General features: G+C 38.9%; 1 protein-coding gene across 1 annotated transcript in view; it reads left to right on the forward strand.

Moving 5' to 3' along the window:
- Positions 1 to 16157, forward strand: part of LOC308131865 (FERM and PDZ domain-containing protein 4-like) — a gene marked incomplete at both ends in the record, with an annotated part of 29865 nt that overhangs the window by 5488 nt on the left and 8220 nt on the right. Inside the window, 7 exons of the mRNA XM_080498738.1 lie at positions 5886 to 6002; positions 11449 to 11609; positions 11902 to 12004; positions 13659 to 13704; positions 14658 to 14762; positions 15264 to 15371; positions 15759 to 15890. Coding sequence (XP_080354864.1) covers positions 5886 to 6002; positions 11449 to 11609; positions 11902 to 12004; positions 13659 to 13704; positions 14658 to 14762; positions 15264 to 15371; positions 15759 to 15890 — 772 coding nt within the window. The remainder of the gene's footprint in view (positions 1 to 5885; positions 6003 to 11448; positions 11610 to 11901; positions 12005 to 13658; positions 13705 to 14657; positions 14763 to 15263; positions 15372 to 15758; positions 15891 to 16157) is intronic.

Here is a 16157-nt window from a genome sequence, read left to right on the forward strand (position 1 = left end):
CACCTACGTCACTGCATCCTGTCACTGTTAATAATGCCACACAATGCGATGCCAGATTATGAGTTACCCCTGCTACTCTAGCATTTTTTTTTTTTTGTCTTTCTCTCTCACAACTGCCAGCGAGAGTTTAAGTCAGCAGGATGCTGTTTGTAAAGGTTGATAAAACATACAAAGAAACCCACTGTATATATTTAGAGATGTATCCTCTTATTGTCTTTTCCTCTTGACTCACCCCCAGATGTTTCTGCTTTCAGCAACAAAAATAGGTTCTGACTTTATTGTGTCACATTTTCTTCATATTTTAAGTTTTTGTAGATAAAAAGGAAGTCCATATTTTCCTCTATTAAAAAAAAGCAAGCTTGAGTCAGAGTTGTTCAAGTTGTGTTGTTTTGATCTTTTCATGTGGAACTTTGTGCTTAACTTAGCACCCCTAAGTGCTGTTACATTTTTGATATCCTCTCTGAGTGTTATAAATGGTTTACCAGCACTGTGGATGTAATAAGCATGAACCACACATATTTATGTACAAAGTATCAATTAGAAACGTTTCTTCAGGGTTTCCCTGGCTGAATGGGTCGCTCAAATGTGTTCATTTGCAGGTGATTGCTGAGGAGGGTTATAACGCATGTTCTCTTTTTTCTTTTTCAAAGGTCTAGATTATTGTTAATGTGCCTTGATGTAGCTATTTTAGTCACTCTTCTGTAAATGATAGCTGAGCTCGTTAAATGTGAGTGTGGAAATCTTTCTCCAATTCCCATCAACATGAATAATAAGGAAGGAGAGTTAAAGTAAATTCATTTGGACTGCCTGACTTTCTGCTGCTGCTGTTCGTTTTGTCCACTCCCGGCAATGTTTGTTAAAAAAAAAAAAAAGGAAAAAAAAAAGAGGAGTCTATTATGTGAGCTATTGTTCATCATGTTTTGACTGCAAACTTTTTGCACAGGAAATCACTGGTCTGGACACAAATTGATTAGCCTAAATGTTCATCAGCGCACACGCAGACCAAAAAGATCTGTCATACTTAGCTGTTCAAATCAGAAGCTCTTAGATTAAAGTGGAGCAGAAATGAGTCTAGGTCAGAGATGGGAGCCAGCTGGCTGGTGGATGAGGTCTTAGGCAACCATTTATTTTGTTGTGTCCTTTAGAGCTTTTAGCATAAAAGCAGTGAGTAGCACAAAAAAGTGCGGGAGAATCCATGTCTAGTTTAGTGCCCACAGGGTAAGTTCATCACTATATTTGGTTAATGTTTTACATAAAGTGGTGTTGAGCAAAAGCAGCCTGGGGAGAAAGCAATGTAATAAAATAGTAATGAAATACAAATGCCTTTCTTTAATTTTGTATCTTTTCTGTATAGCCTGATCGCAAATTATTATTCTAGTTTCATCTTATTAAAGAATGCTGCTCCAGTAGGATCTAATGAGAGGTGGACTGTGTCGACTTACATTTGTGTGCCTTTAATTTATGATTTGGAGGGCTGTTTCCCTGTCGAGTGTTGCAGCAGATAAATCCAGCTTTTTAAGCGCAAGCTCTTCAATAGGATAATAGTGTGTTGCTGTTTACCAGGTGAACTCAAGACGGCGGGACGCCCGGCTCCCTTACTCACCGTAAAATGAAGATCATTGTCGGTGGGCTGTCTCCCAGATGCTGTTTTTATTCACACCCAGAGGAGATTAACTAACCAAAAACCCTTTCTATAAAGAGGCAAGAGAGCTGCTCAGGATAGTGCAGTTGCCCATGGCAACAGTATCTGTGCTTACAAAGACAAACAGAAATACAATATTCAGTTGTAATAATGAGGAAAGCAGACTCTCCTATTCTGATGTCATTATTGTGCAGAGATCGGTCGCTAATGTCGTTTTATTTTGCAATGTGAAGCAAAAGACACGTTGATGACACTGAGGCCAAGCGATCGGATCGTGCTGATGCGGCCATGTAATTGGTGTTTGCGTTATATGTAAGTGATTTCTCAATAGGAAACCGCAGTATATTCTTCTCTGTTATATTGCAGTATAGACGCCATATAAAGCAGATAAAGCAGTGACATATACGTTGCACAATGCACAAGGACAGCAGCGTAAAATTGAGCAACATACTGTAACTACGTAGTCAGCAGTATCTGTGTAACCCCTGATAGCTTTCACTTTAACGGTGATATATAAATAGCAACGCTCGAAATTAATAGCAGTTTGGACTACGTTCCATCATGCTGCCATATTGACCAAAGGATTAAAGTCAAGGTGATGGTTGAAAAAGTCAAGCAGAAGGGCAGATGTTTTTTGGAACAAACGGCAGAGCGTTTGCTCCTTCAACAGAATGGAGGCCGCCTGTAAAATAGGAGCAGAGGAATAAGGCTGTTAATCGGAGAGGTTCCTCTCTGTCTGAGCTTTTCCTCTGCTTCCCTAACCAAACTCCCCCAAGGAGATGGTCATCCAGTCTGCTGTCTCACCACAGATTTCATATCCAAACAGAATCACATTAATAGCCTTTCACTGCATACTTTTAAATCAAGAACCCTGAGATAAGATTATTGAGTCTTTCTCATAGTTTTCAAGTAATACTTGTAACCCACTGCTTTCAGTCACAGAAGGAGGGTAAAATAATTGCTTTTCTTCTTTCAGCCTTTGGACTCAGTGGAGACTTTAGTCTTTTGTTATTATCTCATGGTGGAATATGAAGTGAAAGGAATTATAGCAGATGTCAAATTAGCTGCACACAGTGCATAAAAAAAAAAAATCAAATCATGACATTTGTCATATTCTTTCTGCTCAGTTTGACAAAATGTGTAGATTGTTGCAATTTATAATCCATGTATTCATCCCTCCATCTTCCACTTTAATTCACGGTAGTCAAGGACGAGAGGGGATCATATGGGTGAAGACAGGTGAGACCTGAACCGGTCACCAATCCATCATGAGACACACACAGACCCACCTGCAGGCAACACATGACCCAAAATGCATGTTGTTGGCCCAAACTGGACTGGAAGTGAGATTATCATTGCCAATGAATAGTTTGTTGTTCCTGATGGTACATGTGAGGCAAGACAATTGACTTTGTTGGCCTGAAGAGGCTCCTCTGCCTCTTGCCCAATGCATGTTTTGAACTCTGAAAACACAACTTGGGTCTTTAACAGTATTGGTGCAAAACACTTGGAAAAAATATTGTTCTGAATACCAAATCATTTTTTGTTTATTAATTCCCCTTTTAATATGTGTATTGACAAGCATTTGGTGGCAGGGTGTGGATTCATATAGCCAGATCTCATGGAGGTTGTCAGTGTAAATTATGCAAACTAACTTGAGCGCCTGTGTTGGAATGTGCTTCTCTTAGCTAGTTGTCTATAATGCATACGTACTTCCAGCATTGACAGCATTTCAACCTTCATAAAACACTAGAATGCTTCTTAGCGATGAGCATGAATTCACAGAGATGAAAGTGAAAGTGAACTACTGTGATAAAGCAAGGATCACATTGTTCATGCAATATTTATGAAGGCCTGAAAAGTGATCTTTTCCCCATCTCTCAGACAGCACAATTAAACTCTTAGCTCTAGCATCTGTTCATCATAAGAAAGATACCTTTATCTAACAGGTGCTATAATTTGATTAAAACAGATGCAAAGAAAACTGTTGAAATTATTCAATTAAACTATGAAAGCCAGAGTGTTATAGTTGATACTGATGGTAAAGGCTTAATGTTAATGTCCTTTATTGATTGTTCATTTTATGAGCCATGTGTGTGTGCTTGTCTTTCATTTTGGTGGCATTGTATTTGAAGTATTATATTTTTTTTACAGTACAAATAAAGAAAATCAAATGAGATTATGCAATTTCTCACACATTAGTCGGGTGAAACCATTTGGGGAGCCTACATTTGCCTTCAACGTCCAGTTGTAATTGTCCTCACCCTGACTCTTGGGTAACTTGTTCATGAATTGTGCAGCATGGCTTGCCTACTTGGCGCTTGATTACTTAGTCCGATGTGACTGTGCAGCCATTACTTATTAATGTAAGCTGAGGAAGATCGGTTTCACTGTCCACCAGGGTGAAACGTTTCAGCCTCTTGGTTTAGCAGGAATGCTCCGACTCAGTGGGATACTGCACCTCCTGTTCGCAGACAAAAGAAATCAAAGATCATAGTGTCTATGACGGTGCTGTTAATACACAGACGTTGTGGCAGAGGCACAGCAAATGGATCTTTTGGAAGAATTTGTCAGTCCAGAAACGTATTTTGAAGGCACAGCATCTGACACTGTAAGTATAATACACATTAAGTTGAAGACCTTTACAGAAACGTCAAACATATCACTGCTGAAGGTGTAATCCTGTCAAAAAACGTTACGCATAAAATGTAGTTCTTTGACCTTTTCTACATCTCTTGACTCAAACGTGTAAATCTTCAACATCAGACACTGTTTGTGTTAACATGGCCGTCGGTACAACGGCGGGAATAAAGAGGACTCGTCAGTGGGGTGAACATGGCTCCAACAGTGTCAGACAGTGTCTAGTTGTGTCTACACACATCATTTGAGCTGCAGGAAATGTTCTAAATATACACCGTCGAGGCTTGGTCCCAGCTAATGTACTCTAGGTCAAAGAAATCTATATCCATGTGGAAACACTAATATACCCCCAAACACAGCGTTGTATCTGATTGCTTCCTGTAGTCTTAGGCCAACATTATATGTAGCACAGAAAGAAAGGGGAAAAAAAAAATTGGCTGCAGCACTCAATCTTTTATGAATTAATTATGATTTAATGCATCCAATAGCACACTGGTGAGTTTTAGTCAAGGTGACTTCAGAACTGCGCTTTGAGCTTAGGTTGCATTATTTTGTCGCTGACAAACTGCTTCTAAAGAAAAGCTTGAAAACGTTCTGTTGCCTTGCTTTTAACTTATGCATTGTGTTGATAAAGTGGTCATATTTTATTTATGTCTCATGAAACGGACACGTGGATCAGTACAGAAATATTCACTGAAACACATACAGATACATGTATGCTGCATACAATTTATTATCACCGGTACAGTAACTGGGAAACATTTAGAGGGAAAGAAAGAAGGGCTTTGAATAATGAATGCGAAGAGCCCTGTTACACAGCAGACAAGCCTTTGAAGTGACATAACTTACTGCCACCGCTTTTATAGCATCACCAGTGCACAGACACAAAGAGAGATAAAGCGAACAAAAGCAGAGGGCCACAGACAAAAAGACAGACGGAAACATTTTAACCAATTACTACTCTCCTGAATACCTGCACTCGGCAACGTCCTGACACTAAGGAATTACAATGCAGTGCTGTGTCCTCTCGGCGAAAAATCTGAAAATCAGCTGAGATTGAGACAGTTGCCGCCTTTCCAACACCACATCACAGTGAACTAGTTTCTCGATGGCTGTAACCGCTGCCGTACTCTGATAAACTTTATCAGATGGTCTCGACATTGAGCAAATGAAATGAGTACTACACAAAAGAAATTCCTCCGGGCTTCTTTTTATGAAAAATGTGCTGACATCTAGGAATAAAAACCAATTTCATGCCTCTCAAAGCACAAGAGTGAAGCATGACAACTCGGCCTGTGCATCTATCTTACGTAATTAATTCGATTTGTATTCGCTGGGTGAACAACTGTGACTGTGGAACATTGTTTATCATGCTGGAATGGGACAATCTCCTATCACTTGAGTGAAATTGCTTTATATCAGTACATTTTGTTTTGTGTTATTAGGATTCTAACGTTTCCTATCAGGAATTATTTGGGAAGTTTTCTTGCAATTAAACTTATCTGGGGAAGCTCTCTATTTGCATCACCTCCGATCTCGATATTGCGTGCAAATCATAGTATTAAAGCTGAATTATGCTTGATTTGTCTTTCTGCCTCTACAGCCAGAGGACCAAATCCTCAGGCTGGCCGCCCCCTTCAGGGACCTGGGGTGCTTCACAGGGACCTCCAAATGGATGGGACATGGGCACCAATAGAGCGGGGCGTGACTGCTACATCAAGTAAGTGCCCTGTGTTTAAAGGAAACTGAGGGGGAGCTCTCTCCATCCCAGATGTTTCAGACACTCTGCCAACCTGTGATTATTCCAGCCACGTCACTGCCTCCACACTGTCTCCATCTGTGCATTCAGAATACTGATTTTCTGCTCCTTTCGCTGCTGCGCACATTCTACCACTGCCTACTCTCTCTTTTTCTCTCCCCCTCTCTCCTTTCTCTCTATCTCTCTCTCTCCCTCCCTCTCTCTTTTTCTCTCTCTCTCCCTCCCTCTCTCTTTTTCTCTCTCACGCACACATACTCTCACAACACACCCACAATACTCCTCATGCAGTCTCCCAAATGCAGAAGAGGGCTTCTGAGAGTGTGACTGTGTTTGCCGCCGCCGCCGCCGCTGCTGCAGTTGGTGATGAAATTCACCTGCGCTGAGCGCTGAGGGGGTTTGTTTTGATCCGAGAGTCGTTCCACATTCCTCAGAGGATGCTGGGTTATAGTGTTATCAGCGTAATTGATCCTTCCTAACTGGCACTCCTGGAAATATGTACAGACAGGTAATAACAAACTCTCTACTGTTTTGTTATTTGACATATCTGTGTGTGCAGTAATGTAACAAGTGAGTCTTTTCTGTTGGTCGCACTGTGCTATCTACTATTTTCTCACAACTATGATGTGCAAAATGCAACACCCGGGAAGGTTTCCATCTGTCTCTGTGCATACTAAATATTTCTGCAAGATATCTGCAGCTATCGTCTGTCCACATTGTCTCTTTATTAACAATCTTTGGATTGCAGTGTGCACCAAATGCATCTTACGCATGTGAAAAATGTGAACGCTTTATGTAGAGAATAGGAGGTGAGCACTTGTCACACATGGGTTATGGCATGAGCAGCGTGATGTCAGAGGAGTTATATAAGAAGTAAGGAGCAGTGAAAGTGCTGGATGCAGAGTGTGCCTGCGTGAACGCAGATCATGGAGGCTGTTTTGGCTTCAGCTTTTGCCTTTCTAAATTTGAGAAAGACTCATGAATAATCAAATGTCTGTTTCTGTGAATGTCACGGGCCATCCGACTTTGTCCAGGCGATGGGATGTTCATCCTAAATTGTTGCTTCTCAATGGGACACATGTCTGTGCAGCGTGACAGGAGCACATGAATAAAGGAGTAGGCATTTAATATTTATCCTGAAAGGATCTTTAATTGATCTAATGTATTTTAAACATTACAATATGGTAGAAAAGTACAGAGCAGAGTGCTTTGTTAATATTTGCAGATAAATGGACGGTATTACCAGAAAACCTACGAAATCGTTCAAATTAAATAATCATCAATTTTGAGCTGAAAATATGAAGAATATTATACACAAATATATAAAAGAATAGTGAATTGTGATTGATTACTTTAGCCGACTTCACCAAAGTATTCGTTGCATCTAAGGGATTTGGAAGCTTTAGGCAAGTCACAGTAGCCATTTCTGTGTGGGAACAGTGAGTGACACAGCAAGAGTATAAATAATTGCTTTTAGTGCATACATTTAACAAGGATGTCTTCCAGACTGTTCAAATATAGCCTCCTCAGTACCAACAAGTTGTGAGCCACGTCAGCCCAGGCTTTCAGAGCAGCAATCATGAGCTTATTCCATTTGATCAAAATTATGCAGCAAGAAAACACTTGAAAATACTATTTGTTTAGTCAGAATCCTTCCAGCATTTCTTATTGCTCATTTTTGTTGTTCATCTCTTTCATTATGAAGTTCACAGAGCAGCTTGTGATTGCTGTGTAAAGGGCTGGGGGACTGCACAAGCAACTAATGGGTATGATTAGAGACAATCAGATGCATGGCTGTCTGCACAATGGGAAACCAGCCATCTTTAGCAGGTGGCCGTACAGGGGAGGAGACAGTATTCTTCCTGAATGCACAGGTCCATATGGTTTTGATTTTCACACAATCTGTTGACTTTGCCATTTGTGAAGTAAAACTGCCATTCGAATTCAAACTAAGTTTGAATTTGTCTTGAAGGACCTTCAAAAATATTGAAGTATTTGATGTAATGTTACAGCGTTAAAGACAACAATAGTGCAATACATTAAATTGATAGAAATAGCTTGCATGTCACATATGCAGTTTATCTCTACTAGACATTCAATAATTCAATTGTTTTTTGTTTTTTTTGTTTTTTTTTAGAATAGCTCACTCAAATTATTATTATTATATTTGCCAATTAAAGTGTTCTTTCCTATAAAAGTCTTCAATTTCAAACACAAATGGAAACATTTCAGTTTTTTTCTTTGATCATCTTAGTACCTGTTTGAGAAAATGCTATCTGTAAAAAGAGCAACACCAACAAACACCAGTGTTTGGTTGACATTTTCTATAATTCCATCATCTGCTTCAAGTTCCCCTGGCATTTGAAAACTCTCTTAAAAAAAAAAAAAACCTACAAATGAATAATTACATTTTTTGACTCAATACTAAAGTTAAACTGTTTAATGCTAAACAGGCATATTTGCAGAGGTGGAGAAATCCCCTTTAATTTATATTGAACACTGGGTATCACGATGTTCATGATTCCAGCAGTTTATTTGTTTTAGATGTTATTCTGAGCTTTCTTTGAATCATGTTGGCACATATCATCTGGCTACACTTATGTAGACGCTTACTTACTGTCTTTTGCCATAGAAAGTCATTGCAACTTGCACCGTGGACTCAATTAGTTTTTACACTGGATGTCATCCCTGCCTCATTTGAAACCAGGTTCCCCCACGTAAATGCTTAAAACATAAGTGCTGTCCATCAAAATGATTTTTAGAAATGTTTTTTTTTTCCACTGATGGATAATGGTTGCATGGCCATTAACACTTTCTGAGTAGCTCTCTGTGGAAATACCAGGGTGAACGCTCCATTTGTAGCACTGCCGACCTTACAATGTATTTGAAAGCATTCAAAAGACATCCCTGTAAGTCGACAAAGCCCATTTTTGAACTGACATTCCCCGCATTGTTATAATAACCACAGTTGTGCTGCTTCATATTTGTAGAAATACAAACAGTTTTAGTGCACTGGAGAAGAACATTGTTTTTTCCATGTGTGGGATTTTTTTGGTTGCTTTTGCTATTCCTGTGAGAATTTGGTTTAAAACAGAAGTTCAAGAAAACAAGAAACTGTGGATATTGAATCAATTCACTGTGAACGTGTGCAGGGAGAGAGAAAATGATGTTTGAATCTTTTCATTTCACATTAATGCAAAATGCAGATGACCAATGGATGACTGGGGGCTATGAATTATTGAATTGAAACAAAAAGGATAATCTCAGAATTAGAAATGCATGTATTCATGTGTACATTGGCATCAACATGACAGTCTAGCAGTTCATGTTATAATAACTTTTTATTATTATTTATTTGGAGTCAGCGGCACATGAGTTTTCAGATGTTAAATTGATTTTTAGATTGTTGTTCAGATTGTTACCAATACTGACTGACTTCTCTTGATTGGACTTTTTTATTTTTTTATTTTTTTAACAAAATTAAATACTTTTTTTTAAAGATATGTCTGTCATGTTTTGATCCATTTTTGGTTACACTGACAAAGACACAAGTGGGAGGAAGATTAAGAGCATTTTCCTTGAAATGCAAAGCAGTTGGATTTACCCAGAATGTTTACTTAATTTTTGAGGAATTTTGATTATGGTTACAGAATAATTGCTCTTTAAAAAGAAAATTATCATATGAAATGTTTTTCTTTTTATGGATCATTCCAGCCTCTTTGGAATCTCACAAGACAAAATCTGCCCTGGAACAAAAACAAAAGGAGGGCACCACAAAGTACATTTAGATCATCTTTGTCCTGTTTGAAATAGGCCGTATAATAAGATTTGAGTGGTTATTTTAAAAGCTTTCCTCCATAGTTATGATCTCTTCACAATAAAACCCCAATTTCACCAGAATTGGATTGTGAAATCGATGTTTAGCAACTCTAATGTTTGCTTTATTTGGTCTTTTATAGTTTGTTTGTTTTTTGTTGTTTTGTTTTGTTTTGTTTCATGGATTGGGATTATTGGAGGACTGGGTATCTAATGTATATGTTTGAAGGACAGTGGTCATTATCTTTAATTCTAATTTCAGAAAAGGCAAAGGCATCAGAGAACTGAGGCTCTGCTTGAGTTCACCCTTGAGAAAGACATGAGTAAAAAGGCAGTCGTCCACCATCTATTTTCTTCAGCTTTCTGTTTAACAGCTGCATCTAAATGGAAGATCATTTGTTTATTAGTCGGCGAGTGAATACACCCCCAAAATATTTGTTGACAATCCCTTGACATCCCTGAACCTGCTGCCCTTGTTGCTCATTTGTTTTTTCTCTTCTTCGAACATTACTAATGCGACTGACAGATCTCAGTGTGTCTTTGTGCCACAAAAGATTAATTGTTAGTATTTAGTGGTGAACAGTCCATGTGTCAAGAATAACTGTGAATTACACACTGTCTGCCCACGGCTTTAATTAACCAACATTGTTGGCACCATATGGAGCTGCTGCTGCTGCTGCTGTTTTTGCAGCCAGAGAGAGTAAAGGAACACTGTGGAAATCTGTAAGATCACAGAATATGTGAAAGTTACACGCAGTTTGTCCACATCTTTAAAAAAAAAAAAAAAAAAGAGGTTGGAAGATAATAATCATGCAGCAAGATGGCAGGAAAGTAAATGATGCCTATTGTTTCATGCAGACGATGTGAGAATACAAACATTGGAGCTTGATTAGCTGCACCCACGTTTTCGTTTCTTTTTTTCTTTTTTGCAGCATTATACAAGTTCCTCATTTGAAAACCAGATTCGACATTTTGTCCTAAAGCATTCTGGGTATTGAAAGGAAATTATTTCTGTTCCTCTTATTCACCATCCTTATAAAACAGCTTATTTAGTTTCTTTTTTGCTGTCGGTCATTCCTTTTCATGATTGATTCAGCTGTTTATATGTGCATGTGCACATGCAGTTACGTTTTGGAATGCAAGTATTTATAATACAGATTTAGTTACAGTGTGACGAATGGGAAAAATCCTCTGTCACCCCTCTAAGCAGCAAGAACAATATAGGGATTCAAGGGCATGTCTTTAATTAGCTTGATTAGAAATAGTTTCATTCAAAATCACATTATGAAAGCTGAATTGTTTGCAAGAGTAATTGAGACAAATGTTTATCAAAATAAGCTTTTTGCGAAACCTCAAGAGTAATAGTCACAACACCTGCAGACTATATGTAGCGATTTATCAGATACTTCGAATTTAAAGCATCCAGCGAGCAGAGTAGAGCTCTGCTCTTTATTTCATATAAATCCCAGCAGGCACATCGAAGGGCTCGCATTCAACCAAAAATCACTACTTAGGGTAGAGCTGGATCGGTTGGGAGGTACAATTTGGTTTAAGCTCTGTAATTGAAACTCCATCCGTTCCGTCGTCTCCACAGCCACGTCTCCCAGAGCAACTCCCTGGAGGAAGTTCGCCTGGACGGAGACAAGTTTGTGCCACCAGCGCCACGGAAGGTGGAGATGAGGCGAGACCCCGTGCTGGGCTTTGGATTTGTGGCAGGCAGTGAGAAACCTGTGGTTGTCCGCTCAGTCACACCAGGTAATGTGACCCGGCTCCGCCGAGCGCTCTGACACATCCGTGACTCATTCAAGACTATGACTGTAATTGTATCAACGGGAGGTGAAATCCTACTAAAATGTAGCTACGGGGAAAACCCACCGAGGGTGTAGTTTACTAAGGTGATTCATCAGTTTGAAGAGCCCTCAGTGAGCACACGCTTATTAGAGCTTTAGGTCACAAGACTCGAAACCATGAAACATCAAGAAGATGGGATAACTGTGTTTATTGTACCTCTTGGTCTCGTTTAATGTTTGTTTTTTGTTTTTTTCAGGGGGTCCGTCAGAGGGCAAGCTGATCCCAGGAGACGAGATCATCATGATTAATGATGAGCCAGTCAGTTCAGCACCCAGGGAGAGGGTCATTGACCTTGTCAGGTATGACAACACACCAAGGTGAGATGCTTTTAACCTGGTGTTAGAAATATGGTATTTAACAGAGTCATACAGTGTTAAGCGATGACGAGAAGTTTGACTTTTCCATCTGGATGATGTTATCAAATTTGCTGTTGTTGGCACTCAAACGAATTTGTACAAATATTAGCACATTTTGGAGAAAAAACCTTTAACACAGGTAACAAAACACTGGAAATGTCAGTGGTACTCCAATCATTTGGGGGAGGTTTTTGAAAAAAATTAGTTGATTCCAGAAAAGCAAATAGAGGACAATACAGTGTTGTCCCATATAAAATAGTACATATTTTTTTAAGAACCAATCAACAGTAATGTTCAAAGAATCTGATGAAACCTCAGCGAACAAAGAGACAAGAGACATGGTCAATGGTGGATGGCTGTGATCGTCACACTGTAAGTTGGCACTGCTTTAAGAACAGGTGTGACTCTGTACGAGAGACTACTGCATGGGCTCAGGAACACTTACATAAGTCACTGTCTTGGCTTTTAATTCACAAGTGGGTTTTGAAGTTTTAATGTGCAAAGAAAAAGCTGTCGGACTCAAATAAACACGAGGAGTTAATTCAACTCTGGGCTTTTTGCTGTGTGTACACAATCCAAAATGGGCCAAAAGGTAATCCACTTTTTGATCTTGTAACTCAATATAATAAGTTATTTTCAGAAACTAAGGCATCTTAAACTATGACTTGTACAGTTTACAGTCCAGCGACAATACCTTCAGGAAATCCTGATATATTTCAGCAAGGCAACACACATTGCAACAGCATCAAAAGCCTGTGTTCGGCAAGAATGGGACAACTTTCCTCTTTCAAAATGCCAGTAATTGATCTGGGTGATTTCCATATATTTATAGACCATTGTTTAATATAAATACCAACTGTCCTCAAATTCAAATACTATGAAATGGTAAAATGTCATACTTTTAACGTCTGATAATGTGTCTATTTGCAATTGTTTAGAAAATATAGGTTTATGTAAACGTGCATTTCAACCTCTGTTCCAAAATGTACATGTTGTAGGCAACATTTGTCGTTCATTGTCAAGTTATATTTTGTCTCTCCCTTTCTGATGGAAGGCATGTAAACACCTAATCGAATGTGACTTACTTTTCAAGACAATAATATGTTGTAACTATGTTTCTTCCTACTTTTAAGTCCAAAGTGCTATGAAACCAACCAGATATTTCAGCTGGATGAATTTGGCTCATTATTCTCCACACCTGCTCAATTCACCATGATTCAGCTGTAAGCTGGTGTTGGTGTTTTTTCAACCGTCTCATTAGATTAATTTCACTGACACAGCTGAGTAGCTGACTGTGAGCATTTGGTCCTTGTATGACCTGTGCAGCAGTCGGTAAACAGTACATTAGTATGGGGAAAAGTGCCCATGTGGCCACTCCTTCACAGCTCCCGTGGCCTTGAATGGGCTCTGTCACTGCAGTAAAATTCTGCCCTATGGCAGTACAACGCTGCCAGGAACTTCACCAGGACAGAATGTTCCTCCTGCCAACTATGATCACAGAAAATCCCTTAGCCACAGACTTTTGTTTTATTGTTCATAAATCACGTTTATTAAAAATTAACCTTTCATTAAAATTGTTTTTTTGTGTGTCCTGCAGGAGCTGCAAGGAGTCCATACTGCTGACTGTTGTTCAGCCATACCCAGTAAGCTTCTTGCTCCTTTATGAATGAAATCCAGTAACTGGTGATTAGGCTGTTTGCGATTTTGGAGCTGATTATCTCGTAGACTCTATGAAAGCAAGTCGTTAATCATGCCATATGTTGATGCTGGCACAATGTCAGTGATGCCTTAGCTGAGTGTTAGAGCCAGGCTAACTAAGGGAGTCTGATTGCTGCAGTCTTTCCAAGTCCTCTCATGTTATAGCGTTAGATCCTCATAAGACCTCATGTGAACCTGCCACGTCAACATTTACTCGAGTCACAGAGCACCAGATGGTGATGAACACTCAGTGCCAGGAGCATATATTCGGCCTTTGTTTACAGTTCACATAATAAATCAGGGGAAATGGAATATGCTTGAGTTCTCTCCAAAAATAGACCCGTGCGTGCTGACAGAAAACAAAACGTAGACTGTGTTGTTTGTTGCGTGGCAGGAGCTTCATGAGAAAAATCTGATCTTTACACGATGACAGTAAATATAGTCTTTTATATCGCAAACCATTCACCCTTTGGATCATGCAAATTTGATTTTCATTTAGTCACCAGCGTGTTAAGAGTTAAGCCTTCAAAAATGAAACCATTCATCAAGTTGAGAAAATAAAACAGCAACTGTACAGAAATGTGAGACAACACGGGATAACAACACTAGGAGGACCAAGTTGTTATAAACATAATTACTTCAGGTTGCGAGGAGTTTCTTTGCAGGCTCAATGACATAATGGTGGTGAAGTTGTCCTCGCTCGTATGTCCTTGTTCAGTGCCGCCATAATTGCATCAGCAGCAAATGAAATAAATGGAAGTTGCCATGTTTTAAGAAAGAACCGTGTCCTTGATTTATTTGAAGAAAAATAAAGCGACATGACTCACTTCTGAAGGAGCTGAATGTTTTCAAAAGTCACAGGGGTTTTTTTTCTTCTTCTTTTTTCCCCTCTAAAAAGTCACCTAAATCGGCATTCATCAGCGCAGCCAAAAAGGCCAAGTTAAAGACTAATCCTGTTAAAGTCCGCTTTGCTGAAGAGGTCATCATCAATGGACAGGTTCCAGTAAGTAACCTTGAACACTCACTCACTCCGCACACATCAAGGTTCTGAACTCGAGATAATAGGAGCTGACTTCAATTCCAAAAGCCTGAGCTTCATTAAAAAAAAGAAAAAAACCTTTTCAAGTTAAAAAAATAAATAAATCATCTCTATATATTGTATTATTCATGCGCACTGCACTACCATCACTTAAATGAAATAAGGAATATGTTATGATTGCCTGAAAAAGGAGTCTTGTCTCTGTGAGTGTTTCTTTCTTTCAGTTTGGTCGTCTGACAACAAAAACACAAAAAAATCATGAGAGCAAACCAGAGTTAGAAGTGGTTATTAGTATAATTTCCATGGCTGTTGGCTTAAAATGAAAAAAAGGTGTTGAAATTGTTTTGAATTTATTAATTTTTTTGATTTGGAGCAAAATTACAGTTTTACCTTTTGTGAAATTTCGTTAAGAAGATAATGGAAAATCTATTCTTGCGGCTGTCATAATTATGTTTCTATCCTCAGGAAACTGTGAAGGACAACTCCCTTCTTTTTATGCCAAATGTTCTGAAGGTGTACCTGGAGAATGGGCAGACTAAATCATTTAAATTCGACAGCAACACATCCATTAAGGTAGGTGCTGGGAAGAACTTCCCTTCACCATGAGATGCTGTTACATAACCAAAGTGATGTTCTGTGTAAATGCTGAATGGCATTCACAGGCGTGCTGTACATCTTAAAGTGCATTTCTTTCTCCTTAGCGTGGCCTCGAGTGATTCATTTGAACTGAAGTTATGACTCAAACATTGAGCGGTTAAAACAGCATTATTGTGTTTCACAAGTCAAATTGTTGAATTGTTGAATTGTTTTTCTATTTTCACAGTTTACATTTCTTACACGGCATTGAATAATCATGTAATCATGCATAGTATGTGTTTACATGTAAAAATGATTGACAGCAGCGACTTGAGGAGGAAGAGCCTGCTTGTTGTATTAACCATGACATTATCTGTGTGAAAGGATGTCATCTTAACCCTGCAAGAGAAGCTGTCCATTAAGAGTATTGAGCACTTTTCGCTGATGCTCGAGCAAAGAGCAGAGGGATCTGCAAGCAAACTCATGCTCCTGCATGAGCAGGAGATGCTAACTCAGGTGGGAGCGCACTCTCGGACGTCAATTAGTAATAAAAACCCAAGTTTTTATTACTAATTTTTAAAAACTTTTTTGGCATGTCTTTCTTTTCTTTCTTTCTTTTAACGTCAATTAATCAATTATCATCACAGAAGGAAAAGTTTTTGGCGAAAAGCCGATATTTCTGTTTCTGTCCATATGCAAAGATAAGCTAATCATCTGCTAACTCCAACTTCATTACATGTCATCAATATATATCAGATATTTTCATCAAATCCTTTCAAAAGC

This window comes from Blennius ocellaris, assembly GCF_963422515.1.
Source record: "Blennius ocellaris genome assembly, chromosome: 6".
Classification (NCBI taxonomy): domain Eukaryota; kingdom Metazoa; phylum Chordata; class Actinopteri; order Blenniiformes; family Blenniidae; genus Blennius; species Blennius ocellaris.